This window comes from Ornithodoros turicata, unplaced genomic scaffold (assembly GCF_037126465.1).
Source record: "Ornithodoros turicata isolate Travis unplaced genomic scaffold, ASM3712646v1 Chromosome17, whole genome shotgun sequence".
Taxonomy (NCBI): Eukaryota; Metazoa; Arthropoda; class Arachnida; order Ixodida; family Argasidae; genus Ornithodoros; species Ornithodoros turicata.
This window is the reverse complement of record NW_026999326.1, coordinates 190,403-208,356: the sequence shown is the minus strand read 5'-3', so window position 1 is coordinate 208,356 and position 17,954 is coordinate 190,403. Positions and strand designations below refer to the sequence as shown.

At 46.4% G+C, this 17,954-nt stretch overlaps 1 protein-coding gene across 3 annotated transcripts in view; it reads left to right on the top strand.

Annotated features, from left to right (window-relative positions):
• LOC135372798 (synaptic vesicle glycoprotein 2C-like) overlaps positions 1-17,954 on the top strand; it is a 767,922-nt gene that overhangs the window by 701,955 nt on the left and 48,013 nt on the right. For all 3 annotated transcript variants that reach the window (XM_064606261.1, XM_064606262.1, XM_064606263.1), the window contains 2 exons: positions 6,990-7,141; positions 7,345-7,478. In XM_064606261.1, the coding sequence (XP_064462331.1) occupies positions 6,990-7,141; positions 7,345-7,478 (286 nt within the window). The remainder of the gene's footprint in view (positions 1-6,989; positions 7,142-7,344; positions 7,479-17,954) is intronic.

The window sequence follows — 17,954 nt, the reverse complement described above, 5'->3', positions numbered from 1 at the left end:
CAAAGCCTTTAAAACGTTTTAGACTTGCTGGAACGCTCGAAATTACACGAACTACACGCGGCGACGAGGAACGTCCGTTACAGCAGCCAAAGCGAACCAAACAAAAACGGCGCATGCGCGACACTGGTGGGGGGCATGGACATGGAGAACAAGCAAGGACGCGCGAGCGCGGGCCAGCCTGCGTTGAAATGGGCATGGAGCCAACATCAGGCTCCAACAGCTCCCCATAGAGCCCATAGTTTGAGATAATTCACACAACACTGACTGGGCACACGACCAATGACAGTGCAACGTTGTAGAAATTATGCAATGCCCGTCGGCCAATCAGGAGCCTTAACTTTGGCTGACCATTCGACCGGTTCTGGCTACCATCGACTTCTACCGGATTTCACGTCTACCGCCGTTACCCGATATTCAAAATAACAGAAGCTTCTTTTGGCTAAAAGAAAAATTTATTTGACACAAAGCACTGATTCAAAGATCTGATACATGGGTGCACTGTGAATACAAAGTCCACTGCGTTGCTGACGCAGTGTAACAAAGTTCGAACTTGAAGCAAAACGAACACAGCTCTCGAAATCCGACAGGGCCCGCGCTTGTTCTTTACTCTCCAACCGCTCCAACTCACGAAGCATTCCAGTTCCGGAGTTGATAGACTGTTCGTGGGATAATAGTCGTGCCCAGGAACAGCACAACACACGTTGAATCACATCGACGCATGAATAAACCAGCGAACACTTCTGCAAACTGTTCTGCCGATTGACATCACCGAAACACGGAACACAAGAGGACGCCTTGCCGGCCGATTTTATGATAAGCATCTTCTTTCGTTGTTTCCAGAGCAGAAAAGACGTTTGTGTGGCACGTAATCGTAATCCTGTGTTTGTTGTCAGGCCTCAAAATCCGACGGCGCCCGAACGCGTTCTTCACGCTCCAACCGCACCAGCCCACGAAGCATTCCAGTTCCGTAGTTGATAGACTGTGCGTAGGATAGTAGTCGTGTCCAGGAACAGCACAACACGCGTATAATCACAAACTGTTCTGCCGATTGACTTCACCGAAACACGGAACACAAGAGGACGGACGCCGTGCCGACCGATGCGAGCTATTTCGAAACTATGCTGAAACGGCCGCCGGGACGCTGCACACACATGCGCTCGTACAAAATGCGATTTCAAAACGTTGTCGACCAATCGGAGCGCGCACACAGTCTGGGCCAATGAGCTTGCCACATTGTAGATTGGCGCAGTGGTACATACTCTACAGCCGCATCCTCGGTTACCTGAGGAGGACTGCCAACATCTCCACGCCATAGCTTGGTAGACGACGATGGTAGAATCGTACTACCTCTTGTGATGTGGTCGTTCCAGGATGTTTCTGGAAATGCTTCTGTTTTCATAAGAACTACTGAATGTTATGTTTGAAGCAAAATTGCAACTTGAGATTGCCCAAGGCTAAGGTATTAGTTATGATTGTCAACAGAGCGTCAGTGCAATCGGACAGCGAGAGATCGATGGAATAAAAAAACAGTGCACTCACTGTGTTGCAGACCGTTTCTCTATCGTTTTTCTTTTTGCTATGATCAAAGATATCAAGGTTAAATACTACACTTTTTCTTGACTGTGTGCGATCGTGTACATCGCAGGTTCATAATATGTCATGAAACTACTTAAAACCAGCTGATCGTGTGAGGGCATCACATCTTTCTGATGTGACATTAAGCGAGACGGTGTTCGCCTGATGCTGGCATCAAAGCATATCTGAGACACCTAATGCTAGCACTCAGAGCATGAAGAAACCTTGATGTGACACGAGAAAGTTCTGATGTGTCTTGATGTTAAATCTGGGAATCTTGATGTCACACGAGAAAGTTCTCATACTTCTTGATGTCACATCAAAAAATCTTGATGTGACATCAAGAATTATCAAGAAACATCAGAATTTTCTTATGCTCATTTTCAATAGGGACGAGCACGGGAGTTCGAAGTTGAAGAAGGACTTGGTCGGTTGGTTGATTAAAAGACTCCTACTGATACCTGTTACACAACGAATGTGAACCGTTACACACATTTATTAGCCATAGAGATACGAAACAGGTACAAGGAGTGAAATAGTACATACGTCCAAATTCGAATCCAAACCGGCTTGGCCATTAGTATTGAAGAGTCCAGTATCGACCACCACACACAACAAAAAGAAATGCAAATCGGGGAAGCCACAGTAGCTACACAAACAGTGCAAGTTCTGACACATTAATACCATGACGCCTGGAGCACAATTTCGTTGAAAGCATGTCTTTTCCAGCGTTCGAACGTCCAGTGGCCAATTTGCACGATAAAACTGCAAAACAAACAGACGTACCTCGTAAGCGGCTTACCACAAACACAATGTAAGAACCTGTAAAGCAACATGACCTCACCTGAGTTTCAATCACAGTGACACGACTCATTACCAGTCATGTTGATATGCAACCTGAAAATCGTAAATAATTCGATGGATTGGCTCCATCGAACAAAGGTTATGAGTATGAAACGGTTTTGTTAAGCCTTACCGTATTCAAGAACATCTTCCTCAAGGACACTCGCGATCCTCAGGACGTCCTCAAAGCGCCATCGCGTCCTCATCCGTGATGGGATGTCCGGAGGAGATCCGGAGAGTATCATCATGGGATCTTCCAGTGATAGTCATTTGCGTACATCCTGGAGCCGCCACCTGGAGGACATATATAGGAGAAGTAAATTAGTTTAATAATGCGATGTGCATTTCTATGCCTGCGCCCATTAATTAGTGTTTCGATTCGTTTGTCATAACCAAATTCAACCAAATCAGCAGTGATCATGTACAAACTACAAAAACGCTACAAAGAGAAAATACAAAAACACAGTCTAATATATGGTACAAATACAAATTGAATGATTTCAACTGATACTTCATGCACTGAGTTCAATGTGCGAGAGAATATAGCTTGCTAGACCTTTCATTGTGATCTCGTTGCCATGCACATCCGTGCAAGGTCCCTGACGGGATGCTGCACGGAGCATTTCCGTGGAAGATACAGAAAAGTGATGGCATATTACAGCGCGTGCTTGACTTTCGGTGGATGTTTTAAATCAACTAAGTAGGAAAGACGGACGTTACGTTGCTTATATCCTTATTCTCCAAGGAATTAGCCACCGGTGTGTTGCTTATACATGAAATTGAATTAAACTTACCCACAGAACACACGCGGTCCTGAGGATGTCCCCAAAGTGTCATCGTGTCCTCGTCCTTCGATATGAATCCGCAGAGCGTCCTGAGGACGATACTCGCGGACTGTCCGCGAATAGTAATCAAAATATGTCCTGTGCGTGTCCCTGTGGGTAACTGCCTGGATGAGAAATAGTATTTCCCCAAGAACACACACGGTCCACAGGATGTACTCACAGTGTCATCATGTCCTCGTCCATCGAGGTGTATTCCCAGAACGTCCTGAGGACGACAATCGCGGACTGTCCGTGGAGAGTCATTCAGGTACGTCCTGTGCCCATCCCTGTGGGTAGCTTGTGGGGCGATAAATATTACTTTTTCAGTTTACCTGTTCAGACTCCCTAAACACATTTGTTTTGTTTTTGGGCCGATCGGTGGACATGACTGAGCGTGAAATTACCTGCCTTGAAAAGGAATGACATATACATGGAGCATTTCTCGTGGAAAGGACAGAAACGCGTTATTCTGTAGCATTGCTATTGACTTTCAAAGTACATACCTGGGTGTCTCAAACCAAAATGAGTAAGAAACATAGACTTTGCAGTGATGCAGAGCTAATAGTTGAGTAATTTTCTCGCTTTGGGTATTTACTTTTTGCGTAATGGAAACAAACATGGACAGCTCACCCTTCGTTTTGTGTAGCAGCGTGCAGGACTGTCGAATCTACAGGGGGTCACGTTATAAGCAATAAATAGTATCTGTTTTCGCTTTCGGAAGGAAATTCTAGTGCCTTTCGGAGTGGGTGTCTCGGGCATTGTGCCCCTGGCAGGATTTTTTCTTTGTCTTTTATACCGGTCTGCCTTCTTTTTAAACCGCTCTGCTCATTGTCTGTTGTGGATTGCACTACAAACGAGCAGCCAGATTTTATTGCGGCAGTTTACCAAGATATATGGAATCAGTAAAAGCACCCGAAGGAAAAAATAAGATGCAATAAAGTGAAACTAGGATTCGTCCCTCAAGTGTCATCACTCTGTCCTGAAATTGTCCTCAAGGAAGGTCCGACGACATTCTTAGTACGCCATAAATAATGCCACATTGACACGGTGAGGAGGATTTGAGGATCAGATCTGACCCTTCTCAGGATGTCATCCCTGTCCGCGCGTGATGTTCTTAGGATACCCTTGGGATGACAGCGTGTTCTTGGGGTTTGTACAGTTCACCTGCTAAGATTCCTCAAATATTGAGTTATACATTTGATTTGGTTTTGGGTCGATCTCTCGGGCTGAATGGCATTTCTCATAAACAAAGTGCGGTCCTGTGTAAGATTCTTCTTCCCAAAAAAGGGTGACTGTCTATGACACATGGAGCATTTACCGCGAAAAAGAAAGAAATGCGCGATTCTGTTGCACTGTTTTTGACCTCCTAAGGTCCCACCGAATGTCTCAAACCAAATGGAGTAAAAAACACAGGATTTGCATCGATGGAGAGTTAATATTCTAAGCAATTCCTCATTTGTTGCATTATTTCTTTGCATAATCGAATTAAACTTAGCAGCTCACCCTTCGTTTTTAATTCTGAAGCGACTAACGCTCTCAAATTTACGGGAGGAGGCGTAACAAGTAATAAATAGTATCTGTTTCTGTTCGGAGGGAAAGTCTAGTACCTTTCGAAGTGAGTTTCTCGGACATCATGCTCCTGGAACTACTTTTTCAGACGCTTTGATACTTCTTTCTGCTTGCTTTTTAAATCGCCGCGCTCTTTGTCCGTTATGAGAAGTACGCTAAACAAATAAAAAGGAGCAAACGAAGAGCTGGTTACTAAGGTTGAACAAGTGCCGGAAAGAGACAAACGGTTTTGTACTCAAAATGGGCCACTTTTCTCAAAATAAATAAATAATAAATAAATCATCACTACAAGATATCTTCTTTTGCTCCTAAAACATTACTGGTGGTGTTTTTGGGACACTTCCTGAGGAGCTTCTGGGGATGGCCCGAGGCGTTGCATTTTAACACTTTTCTGACAAACTGAGGACCATACGGGGATGTCCGTGGGACGTTATTCCTGTCCTGATGGAATATCCCTGGGATGACCTTGGGATATCATTGTGTTCTTGGGGTAGTTACCTCCTTCTTCGTTTTGACTGAGATGCTAGGAGAGCTCTCGCACATGCGGGAGTTCGCAAGACAAGCAATATATCGTATATGTTTTATATGCGAAAGGAAATGCCACTCTTGGATATTGCAAAGTCGGCTGTCTTAGTCTTACGCTTACCGGCACACGACGTTTTATATTTTTTTTTGCTTTTTATACCACGGCATCCATCGTTCGTCAACGAAAAATAATGAAAAGTGAGAGACGGAAAATGACAAGCTGGTGGCCGAGGTTGAAAACTGCATGAGAGACAGAGTCCGTTCCACTGTAAACGTCTGCTGACTTCTAACAAGCGAGAAATGAAATATCTACTGGAGGATTTTACATGATCCTATAGTGCTTCTGAGAGTATCCCAGTCTTGTCCCCAGATGCTCTCCCTAGGACCATCTCTGGAGTCTCATTCTAACACTTTTCTAACAAATTGCGGATCATGTGGGGATATTTCCAGGATGTCACTGCTGTCCCGCAATGACATCCTCAGGATGAGTGAGGAATGTCAGCATGCTCTTGGGTTCACGGCCGTGGGTGGACCTACTACCGAATGCATTCAGTCTGAAAATCATTCGAAAAGTATCAATTCCTTGATAACTCTGAGCTTCACGCATACGACCTTCACGTCTCAACTCCAGTGAAAACTTTGCCAACGACCGAACACAAACCCGCGATCGCCACACTCGGAACCGACGTGAAAGGTCGCCTAAGGGTACAAGAGTGCGACAGAATCAAAGATGTCCACAAATAATTTGCTGGCGTTGGTGACGACTGACGACTAACGAGAGACAGTGATCACATATTTTATATCATCACGGAAATGTATATTTGAGATTTAATGTGTGAAAAGTTTAAAAATATTGGGAACTATGTGCCCTACATGCGTGGATGAAAGTGCACGGCGGCGGAGCGGTCGAGGAGAGGAGGTGTAAGAAGCAGTAAGGTGCACGCGTTATCGCTTCTCCGCGAGGTTCGTACACCTCTTATATGCCTTCCTCTCAAACGAAGGCGTAGATGACCATCTTTTCGCCTTTTGTGACGTGTAAATGTGAGGTGAAAAAAGAAGAAATGGGAAATCTACCTTTTCGGATAACAGTGTACAGTGAAACGAATTTGATGGATTTGCTTTGCTTTGCATTACCAACGACGCGACCCAGCACGGCAGCTAATGTCATGAAGATTTCCGCTCCCGATGGACCCAGATGCGAGATGCGGTGACGTGTCTCGTACCTCACAGTAGTTCCGTCAAGCTTCTCGGTGTCTCTTTGCTAATGAGTTCGCCACGCCGCGGCGCCAGCTGTGCTCCCATCGTCACTCTATTTAAATTCGTTCCCGAGAAAACCGCTTGCATGACGAAGGTAAAATATCGGTTCTAGACACAGAAAATTGATTTCTTTCCCACGGAAACGTGAAAAAAAATCGCTTCATCGTCCCTTTAGAGAGGGATAGTGTTTCACAAGCACGGTGTGTGTCCCGTACTTGTGTGGTAGTGCTTGTATATGTCTGTCAAGAAATTTGCGAAAGAGACGTTTTTTTTCTAATTATTTGTTTTGAATTATTATGAGTATACTTGCATTGGTAAGCTATCTTGGACTTTACATCCACCGCATATGTGCGACCTAAGCATGATGAAGCACTATCAGCATGATTATCGTTTTAGAGTCGGTGGCTCCATCCCGATAGCGTTCACCTACTTCGCTGAGTTTCTACTGAAAAAGCATCGAGGACGGAACCTCTGCTGGCTTCTACTCTTCTGGGCTATTGGAGGCGTGTTTGCAGCTGTCATGGCATGGGGTCTCATTCCTAGGACAGGTAAAGCATCACATAACTCTTATTCAAGTTACCCTATTCGATAGTGAAAGCCGCATTAAACCTGTATTTATTATCCGCTTTGCCGAAAGATGTTGCACATTTGTATTCGCATGAAGCATCAAGTTGAGTGCAGTTTCACGAATTATCGAAGATTCCACGCCCCTGAAGCTTGACGAAAAATCCACATAACACTTGTTTTACAGGAATGGTTCTTCTAGACTTGGGACGGTTGCATTTCAGCAGCTGGCGACTGTTCCTTCTGGTGTGTGCAGCCCCGTCGCTCCTTTCTGTCTTCGGTCTTATGTTTCTCCCAGAAAGCCCAAGATTCCTACTCGAGGTCAGTGAAAATTATGTTTCTTATATAACACTAAACAAAATGCCTTCCAACTCAAAGCTTGTGTTGTGTGCTCGTTGTCCTGTTGTGTCCTCAAAACCTATCCTCGTTTCGTGTCTTTGTGTCCTGGTATGATAAGACGGTGAAATAAGCAAAATGAAAGAACACCGTCAAGTCGACGAAGGATTTAGTCAGTTTCAAACGTTAGGACTATATCGTTGAAGTAGGCCTAATTCCAGGAACGACGAACGAATACGTCCGCACGCAACATGAACTGGCTGCAAACTTCGTCTTTATTCAGAAGCACGCTGAAAACCCAGATGCATCATGATTCCTTTCAGAGAACAAGTAAAACAGAGAATAATTTAAACGTTCACTTGATAAAAGTTCTCATCATATCCCAGGCATCTTGATGGCTGTGTTTCCCTGCTCGACCTACGAAGATCTTGAGCTGTCGTGTCTCCTTTCTGGATTTCTTCAACCTCCGCACTCTGCAGGTGAATAAATGACGAGGGCTGGCACTGTTGTACCAGCGCCTCTTCATGATCTTCCGCTGTGTCATACCCATCGGAGTCGGATAGGGACACATCGGCGCTACTGGTGAATGACTCAACAGTACGAAGCAAGTGTTGCCGGTTACGTCGAAGACGGCGACCATGTTCTGTCTCTACCATGTAGGATCGTGAACGGACAGCGTGCAGCACCTTAATCTTGAGAGTCCAGGTCTGGCCATTATGAATCCGTACGACTTGACCGTCCTTTAGCGGACACAAGGCTCCTCCACGAAACGTGTTCTGTGGAGGTTTCCGCACTCTTCGGCTTGGCTTTGTAGGGAAGTCCGGAATTAAAGTGTATAGATGTCGGTTCATTAATAAATCCGCAGGGGAGACTTCGTTCTCCAAAGGACTGGTTCTGTAGGTCAATAGCGCCAGCCAGAAGTCTTCACCTGAGTGGGTGCAGTTCGTAATGAGACATTTTACTACCAGCACTCCTTCTCGAATTCTCTGGTCACGACCTGGGGTCCACCACCCACATGAAGGTTAAGGCGAATGTCATGGCAGGAGAAAACGCTTGCCATGTTGTCGATGACTGTGCGAACTGGTGTCCCAGAGCTGCGTTACCTGCGGGTAGTTCCAGTAGACGTCGTATAACACCAGGTAATTTCGGTGTCCGTACGTGCATAGATCGGCGCCCGCTACGCTCCCAGGATATCAAGATATGGACCTGACGAGAAGCGGTTGCTTGTGTTGTCTGTAGGCAATTTTTTACAGGTTGAACATCTGTTGACCATGTCCGAAATATCTGCATTCAGCCGTGGTCAAAACATGAGCTGCCGTGCTCGAGTTCTACATTTGTTGAGTCCGAGATGCCCGCCATGCAAACGCTTTAGTGTCTCTGGTCTGAACTGTGGAACGAGTACTTTTCGACCTCTTAAAGGGACGGTCTCGTACCCCCTGCCCCTTTCATAAAGTGTACCATTCGATTGCACTTTGTTGAAAATGGAATACTGCTAATTTACCCGACAAAACACGCCACAATTATTAAGTAACCGAATTAAATTGATAAATATTGCAGAGCATGCCGCGATCTGTGTTGGCAACAATAAGAACGGCCACGTCGCCCTGCGGGTATGTCCGTGATAGGATACAGAAACCATCTGCTTTTGCGCGCGCTAGTGCTAGACGATTTTCAGAAGTTACTGGGCACCGCGGCAACTCTCGTACATTTTCTTTCAGTTCTCAGGTGAAAAACGCGCATTCTAAGTAGTGGCAAGCATGGTGGTTCAGAACAACTATGTTAATCGTCAGAGACAAGTTAAAAGTCGCAGAACAACCCCATCCACGATCACAAATCAGAAGTCGCTGGCCATCGGCGCGCGCATTACAGCTCCGACCAAAAATGTAATTACGCGCGCTTCCATTACACTCCCCGTTGTACACTGATCATGCTTCGAAATGAAGTGTCGCTGACGACGCACATGGAGAAGGAGTACGTGTTTATTTAAAAACCGCATTAAATACTCGCGGTAAGAAAATACGTGACTTAGCTTCCACGTATCCGATTGTGCGCCACATTAGGGAGACCCCACAGTCAATGCTCGGACTACATTCTCCGCTCGCTGAGGTATATGCCTGAGTGTCCCCATCTCGAGAGCAAATGAGATTACTCAACCCAAGGTGCTTCTGCAAGTTACAGTTACCACGACAACGACGACGCACCCTGAGGCCGACGTCATACGTGACGTATGCATGAGACAAGCGCAGCTTTCGTCGTCTGCTCATACGGCACGTTTCGACAAATTCCTCGAAAACGACTTGGTTATTCCGAATGAAACTTTGACGGTTGTATATGTACAGTACTCGTGAAACTAGTTTTGGCTATTCGTTCGTAATCGCCCCGGCTCTACGAGACCGTCCCTTTAAAAGCAATCGTTCCATGCATGAAAGTTCTGAGTGGAACGGCTTGAACTTGCCCCTAATTACTTGGCCATTTGGTAGTTTCTGCATGACGTCCTTAAGTACTGGGTCCATCTATGTGGCCCTGTGGAGCCTGTGCTTCATGGTATTCCTGACCAAAGCAGACAGAATATAAGTGCCATATATGTCTACGTTGCCGTCGCTGGTACGGGCAGCACATTTCGTCTAGTGTATTCGCCATAGCGCGTGTGCTACCAGCAGCTCCTTGAGTGGCACGAACTAGAGACTGTAACGATTAGGCAATTCAACCTTCTTATATGTCCTTTCTATGTTGTTCCAGCCTCAGAACATCAGTTCTTTCATGTAGAGAGTATAGTTGTAACGAAACAACCTTAGGAAAAGTATCTGTAAATATGGTGGCAACTCGCATATTGTCTTGTTTGCGATGGCAACTAACGGGTGATGGTCAGTCTCGATATTTCTAAAACGTCCATAGACGAACTCGTGTAAATTCTCGAACACAAATACTTTTGCCAGGGCCTCTGTTTCTACTTGAGAATGTCTGTTTCACTATCCGTTGCGCACGAAAGGCGTATGCCACGGGTCGCCACTGATCTCTGTACTGCTGTAGCAAAGCTGCCACCAAAAGCATATCGTGAGGCGTCCGCTGACAACTTTGTAACACTCACGGGGTCATACGCCGCCAGCAATGGACGTGTGGAAAGCATGTGCTGGAAATTCTTCCATTCTTCAGCAGGCACTCTTGACCACTGGAACGATATGTCCTCTTTAGTGAGATCTCCGAGATGTCTTGTCCGATGGGACTGTACTGGTAATAAATTATACTAGTACTTAGTATATACAGGGTGTCCCAGAAAACGTGTCACTGAATTATAATAAAAAAAACTACGCCACCTAGAATCATGCGGTCAACGCCATTTGTTCTTATTAGGTTTTTGCCACGGCCTGACGTGAACGTCATGTATCGTAAGTTTAATTATGCAAATATTTGCGAACTCAGCTCGGAAATTTGCCAAGTAAAGGTCACCTTTTTACCCCACCAATATGAAGAGCGTGCCGAATTCACTCAAATTCACGATAATTGACAGTGATATTCACAAGCTATCCCATCGGACAAATAGCCGAACATCGTGCTTTTCGGAGCAGCGGACCATAACGCGCGACGAGTTTTTGAGCACAATCGCTCTCAGTCCGACGAAAGGAGGTTCGAAAGCCGCCAGCACACAGAGTGATAGTAGAAAAAGTAACAGTTCCTAACATGGAGAGAGAGAAAGCATTATCCCCGGGAAAGTCGGACGCCATAAGCCATGCCTTTCTGCGATGCCGGGGTAGGCTGGGTTTCCAACCTCCTTTCGTCGGACTGACAAAGATTGCGCTGAAAGATTCATCGCGCGCTATCCTTTGGGAGCTCCATAAAGCACGATGTTCGGCTATTTTTTCCGATGGGAGACCTCCTGAATATGTCTGTGAATTATCATTAGTTTGAGTAAATTAGACACGCTCTTCACATTGGTGGGGTAAAAAAGTGACCTTTACTTCGCAAATTTCCGACTTAAACGCGCAAAAATTTACATAATTAAACTTACGTTACACGACATTCACATCAAAAGGTGGCGAAAACCTAGTAAGAACAAATGCCGTTGACCGCATGACTCTAGGTGGTGTAGTTTTTTATTATAATTCAATGACACATTTTCTGGAACACCCTCTATATCTATATATATCTTTATACCTTTATAAATATATATATACCTCTATATACCTCTATATATACCTTTATATATATATACTAGGAAAAAAATGCCGAGGCTCTTCGAATGCACGTTCAGCATATGTTTGTAAGTCAAACGACGCCATGCCAGTACTGGACAGCTGTTTCGGCCGTCTTTGCCCCATCAGCAGTACGCAGGCAGGCAACGTTTGACTGGATGGCTTCAGAAGGTCACGTAACGCGTGATTACTCCCGTCAGGGTGAGCTAACTCACCACTGAAAGCCCTGTGCAAAGCTAGTGAAGTATACTAGGGAAAAAATTGCCGGGGCTCTTTGGCTGCACGTATAGCATATGTTTGTAAGTCAAACGTCGCAATGCCAGTACTGGACAGCTGTTTCGGCCTTCTTGGGCCTCATCAGCAGTACGCAGGCAGGCAACATTTGACTGGATGGCTTCAGAAGGTCACGTAACGCGTGATTACTCCCGTCAGGGTGAGCTAACTCACCACTGAAAGCCCAGTGCAAAGCTAGTGAAGTATACTAGGGAAAAAATTGCCGGGGCTCTTTGGCTGCACGTATAGCATATGTTTGTAAGTCAAACGTCGCCATGCCAGTACTGGACAGCTGTTTCGGCCTTCTTGGGCCTCATCAGCAGTACGCAGGCAGGCAACATTTGACTGGATGGCTTCAGAAGGTCACGTAACGCGTGATTACTCCCGTCAGGGTGAGCTAACTCACCACTGAAAGCCCTGTGCAAAGCCAGTAGAGTTTAGTAGGGCAAAAATTGCCGGGGCTCTTTGGCTGCACGTATAGCATATGTTTGTAAGTCAAACGTCGCCATGCCAGTTCTGGACAGCTGTTTCGGCCTCCTTGGGCCTCATGAGCAGTACGCAGGCAGGCAACGTTTGACTGGATGGCTTCAGAAGGTCACGTAACGAGTGATTACTCCCGTCAGGGTGAGCTAACTCACCACTGAAAGCCCTGTGCAAAGCTAGTGAAGTATACTAGGGAAACTACTACTTACTCACGCAATTGGCACGTGCAGCAATCTCAACCGACTCCCTCGACAACCTTCGCCAAACATTCTTTTCTTTACAAAGTACCCTGGTTTCATGAAAAACAAGTTTGCAATTGTTACATCCACGAAGGTGCTGCATGAGTTCACTTGATACAAGGCCCATGTTTTTACTATTTAGACACTGTTCCCGTAGACGGTCATTCAAACAACGACCGGTTTGACCTACATAACAAAAACCACATTCAAAGGGAATGGAGTATACAACTGAGTGATTGCAGGGAACAAACAGTTTACGATGTTTTATTGGGCACCGACTGCAAACAGAAGAGAAAGGCGTTAATCCAATCAACTAAGTTTAAAGGCATTAGCAAAACAATCTTGATACCGTTTTTTTTTTTTTTTTGCCACAGCATATACGTTTTGCGACACAGAGTAGTGGTTGCGCCGGTTTTGGCTGAAATTTATTTAAATGTTCTCGACAACGCTATTCGTTCTTTTATTTCCCGAATTGGTGGGGGCATGTTAATGATTAATGGTAGATGACATCATTGCGCTTTTCGATAATAATATGGCTTTTACTGAGAGCTTAGTTACCACCCCTACTTCGTTTGCCCCTCAACTTAGTTTCTCTGTTGAACATCCTTCGAAGGGGAAGCTCAGGGTTCTTGAGTTAACTTTGTTTACCCTTACGGGTTTATGTTGGTGTTATGGTAGGGACGATGCCAAGGCTCTTTTGTCCCATTGTAGTTCGCATTCCAAAATTGTAAAATCCGGTATTATTTCTTCCCTGTTAAATGCTTCTGTCTTCAAAAGTTGCATCCACCGTATTAAGTTTAGTTTGTCACGGCAGTGTTCTAGGTTACGTTCTGCGGGGTTCGATGATTGTATAATTTCTTCTAGAGCCATATTGTTATTTCGAAAACTATTTCACCCCAAACCTCGTTCTGCGATTGATCAGGTTGCTGTTATTTCCTACCACCACTCCGTGTCGCACAACATATATGCTGTGGCAAAAAAATGTTTGTATGAAGATTGTCTTTCTAATGCCTTTAATTTTACTAAACTAACGCCTTTATCTTCTGTTTGCACTGGGTGCCCCATAAAACATCGTAAACTGTTTGTTCCCTGCAATCACTCAGTGGTATACTCCACTCCCTTGGAATGTGGTTTTTGTTATGTAGGTCAAACCGGTCGTTGTTTCAATGACCGTCTACGGGAACACTGTCTAAATAGTAAAAACATGGGTCTTGTATCAAGTTAACTCATCCAGAACCTTCGTGAATGTAACAATTGCAAACGTGTTTTTCATGAAACCAGGTACTTCGTAAAGCAAAGAATGTTTGGCGAAAGTTGTTGAGGGGAGTCGGTTGAGATTGCTCCACGTGGCAATTGCGTGAGTAAGCCATCCTTACTTCCTGTTCCTCCTCTCCGGAGATTTTTGAATATACAGGGCACATGTGCATTCAAGTTTTTGCTGTGTTTGAGAATTCGTTGTGTCGTCGCTTCATCCCTGTCTAGGGTTCCCTTCCATGTTCTTGGGCTTCATCAGCAGAATGTACGCAGGCAACGTTTGACTGGATGGCTTCATAAGGTCACGTAACACGTGATTCCTGCCGTCAGGGTGAGCTAACTCACCACTGAAAGCCCAGTGCAAAGCCAGTGAAGTATACCGTGGAAAAATTGCCGGGGCTCTTTGGCTGCACGTATAGCATATGTTTGTAAATCAAACGTCGCCATGCCAGTTCTGGACAGCTGTTTCGGCCTCCTTGGACCTGATCAGCAGTACGCAGGCAGGCAACATTTGACTGGATGGCTTCAGAAGGTCACGTAACCCGTTATTCCTCTCGTCAGGGTGAGCTAATTCCCCGCTGAAAGCCCAGTGCAAAGCCAGTAGAGTTTAGTAGGGCAAAAATTGCCGGGGCTCTTTGGCTGCACGTATAGCATATGTTTGTAAGTCAAACGTCGCCATGCCAGTTCTGGACAGCTGTTTCGGCCTCCTTGGGCCTCATGAGCAGTACGCAGGCAGGCAACGTTTGACTGGATGGCTTCAGAAGGTCACGTAACGAGTGATTACTCCCGTCAGGGTGAGCTAACTCACCACTGAAAGCCCTGTGCAAAGCTAGTGAAGTATACTAGGGAAAAAATTGCCGGGGCTCTTTGGCTGCACGTATAGCATATGTTTGTAAGTCAAACGTCGCCATGCGAGTACTGGACAGCTGTCTCGGCCTTCTTGGGCCTCATGAGCAGTACGCAGGCAGGCAACGTTTGACTGGATGGCTTCAGAAGGTCACGTAACGCGTGATTACTCCCGTCAGGGTGAGCTAACTCACCACTGAAAGCCCTGTGCAAAGCTAGTGAAGTATACTAGGGAAAAAATTGCCGGGGCTCTTTGGCTGCACGTATAGCATATGTTTGTAAGTCAAACGTCGCCATGCGAGTACTGGACAGCTGTCTCGGCCTTCTTGGGCCTCATGAGCAGTACGCAGGCAGGCAACGTTTGACTGGATGGCTTCAGAAGGTCACGTAACGCGTGATTACTCCCGTCAGGGTGAGCTAACTCACCACTGAAAGCCCTGTGCAAAGCTAGTGAAGTATACTAGGGAAAAAATTGCCGGGGCTCTTTGGCTGCACGTATAGCATATGTTTGTAAGTCAAACGTCGCCATGCGAGTACTGGACAGCTGTCTCGGCCTTCTTGGGCCTCATGAGCAGTACGCAGGCAGGCAACGTTTGACTGGATGGCTTCAGAAGGTCACGTAACGCGTGATTACTCCCGTCAGGGTGAGCTAACTCACCACTGAAAGCCCTGTGCAAAGCTAGTGAAGTATACTAGGGAAAAAATTGCCGGGGCTCTTTGGCTGCACGTATAGCATATGTTTGTAAGTCAAACGTCGCCATGCGAGTACTGGACAGCTGTCTCGGCCTTCTTGGGCCTCATGAGCAGTACGCAGGCAGGCAACGTTTGACTGGATGGCTTCAGAAGGTCACGTAACGCGTGATTACTCCCGTCAGGGTGAGCTAACTCACCACTGAAAGCCCTGTGCAAAGCTAGTGAAGTATACTAGGGAAAAAATTGCCGGGGCTCTTTGGCTGCACGTATAGCATATGTTTGTAAGTCAAACGTCGCCATGCGAGTTCTGGACAGCTGTCTCGGCCTTCTTGGGCCTCATGAGCAGTACGCAGGCAGGCAACGTTTGACTGGATGGCTTCAGAAGGTCACGTAACGCGTGATTACTCCCGTCAGGGTGAGCTAACTCACCACTGAAAGCCCTGTGCAAAGCTAGTGAAGTATACTAGGGAAAAAATTGCCGGGGCTCTTTGGCTGCACGTATAGCATATGTTTGTAAGTCAAACGTCGCCATGCGAGTACTGGACAGCTGTCTCGGCCTTCTTAGGCCTCATGAGCAGTACGCAGGCAGGCAACGTTTGACTGGATGGCTTCAGAAGGTCACGTAACACGTGATTCCTCTCGTCAGGGTCAGGTAATTTCCCGCTGAAAGCCCAGTGGAAAGTTAGTGAAGTTTACTAGGGAAAAAATGCCGGGGCTTTTTTGCTGCACGTATAGCCTATGTTTGTAAGTCAAACGTCGCCATGCCAGTACTGGACATCTGTCTCGGCCTTCTTGGTCCTCATGAGCAGTACGCAGGCAGGCAACGTTTGACTGGATAGCTTCAGAAGGTCACGTAACACGCGATTCCTCTCGTCAGGGTGAGCTAACTCACCACTGAAAGCCCAATGGAAAGCCAGTGAGGTTTACTAGGGAAAAAATGCCGGGGCTTTTTTGCTGCACGTATAGCCTATGTTTGTAAGTCAAACGTCGCCATGCCAGTACTGGACATCTGTCTCGGCCTTCTTTGTCCTCATGAGCAGTACGCAGGCAGGCAACGTTTGACTGGATAGCTTCAGAAGGTCACGTAACACGCGATTCCTCTCGTCAGGGTGAGCTAACTCACCACTGAAAGCCCAATGGAAAGCCAGTGAGGTTTACTAGGGAAAAAATGCCGGGGCTTTTTTGCTGCACGTATAGCCTATGTTTGTAAGTCAAACGTCGCCATGCCAGTACTGGACATCTGTCTCGGCCTTCTTGGTCCTCATGAGCAGTGCGCAGGCAGGCAACGTTTGACTGGATAGCTTCAGAAGGTCACGTAACACGCGATTCCTCTCGTCAGGGTGAGCTAACTCACCACTGAAAGCCCAATGGAAAGCCAGTGAGGTTTACTAGGGAAAAAATGCCGGGGCTTTTTTGCTGCACGTATAGCCTATGTTTGTAAGTCAAACGTCGCCATGCCAGTACTGGACATCTGTCTCGGCCTTCTTGGTCCTCATGAGCAGTACGCAGGCAGGCAACGTTTGACTGGATAGCTTCAGAAGGTCACGTAACACGCGATTCCTCTCGTCAGGGTGAGCTAACTCACCACTGAAAGCCCAATGGAAAGCCAGTGAGGTTTACTAGGGAAAAAATGCCGGGGCTTTTTTGCTGCACGTATAGCCTATGTTTGTAAGTCAAACGTCGCCATGCCAGTACTGGACATCTGTCTCGGCCTTCTTGGTCCTCATGAGCAGTACGCAGGCAGGCAACGTTTGACTGGATAGCTTCAGAAGGTCACGTAACACGCGATTCCTCTCGTCAGGGTGAGCTAACTCACCACTGAAAGCCCAATGGAAAGCCAGTGAGGTTTACTAGGGAAAAAATGCCGGGGCTTTTTTGCTGCACGTATAGCCTATGTTTGTAAGTCAAACGTCGCCATGCCAGTACTGGACATCTGTCTCGGCCTTCTTGGTCCTCATGAGCAGTACGCAGGCAGGCAACGTTTGACTGGATAGCTTCAGAAGGTCACGTAACACGCGATTCCTCTCGTCAGGGTGAGCTAACTCACCACTGAAAGCCCAATGGAAAGCCAGTGAGGTTTACTAGGGAAAAAATGCCGGGGCTTTTTTGCTGCACGTATAGCCTATGTTTGTAAGTCAAACGTCGCCATGCCAGTACTGGACATCTGTCTCGGCCTTCTTGGTCCTCATGAGCAGTGCGCAGGCAGGCAACGTTTGACTGGATAGCTTCAGAAGGTCACGTAACACGCGATTCCTCTCGTCAGGGTGAGCTAACTCACCACTGAAAGCCCAATGGAAAGCCAGTGAGGTTTACTAGGGAAAAAATGCCGGGGCTTTTTTGCTGCACGTATAGCCTATGTTTGTAAGTCAAACGTCGCCATGCCAGTACTGGACATCTGTCTCGGCCTTCTTGGTCCTCATGAGCAGTACGCAGGCAGGCAACGTTTGACTGGATAGCTTCAGAAGGTCACGTAACACGCGATT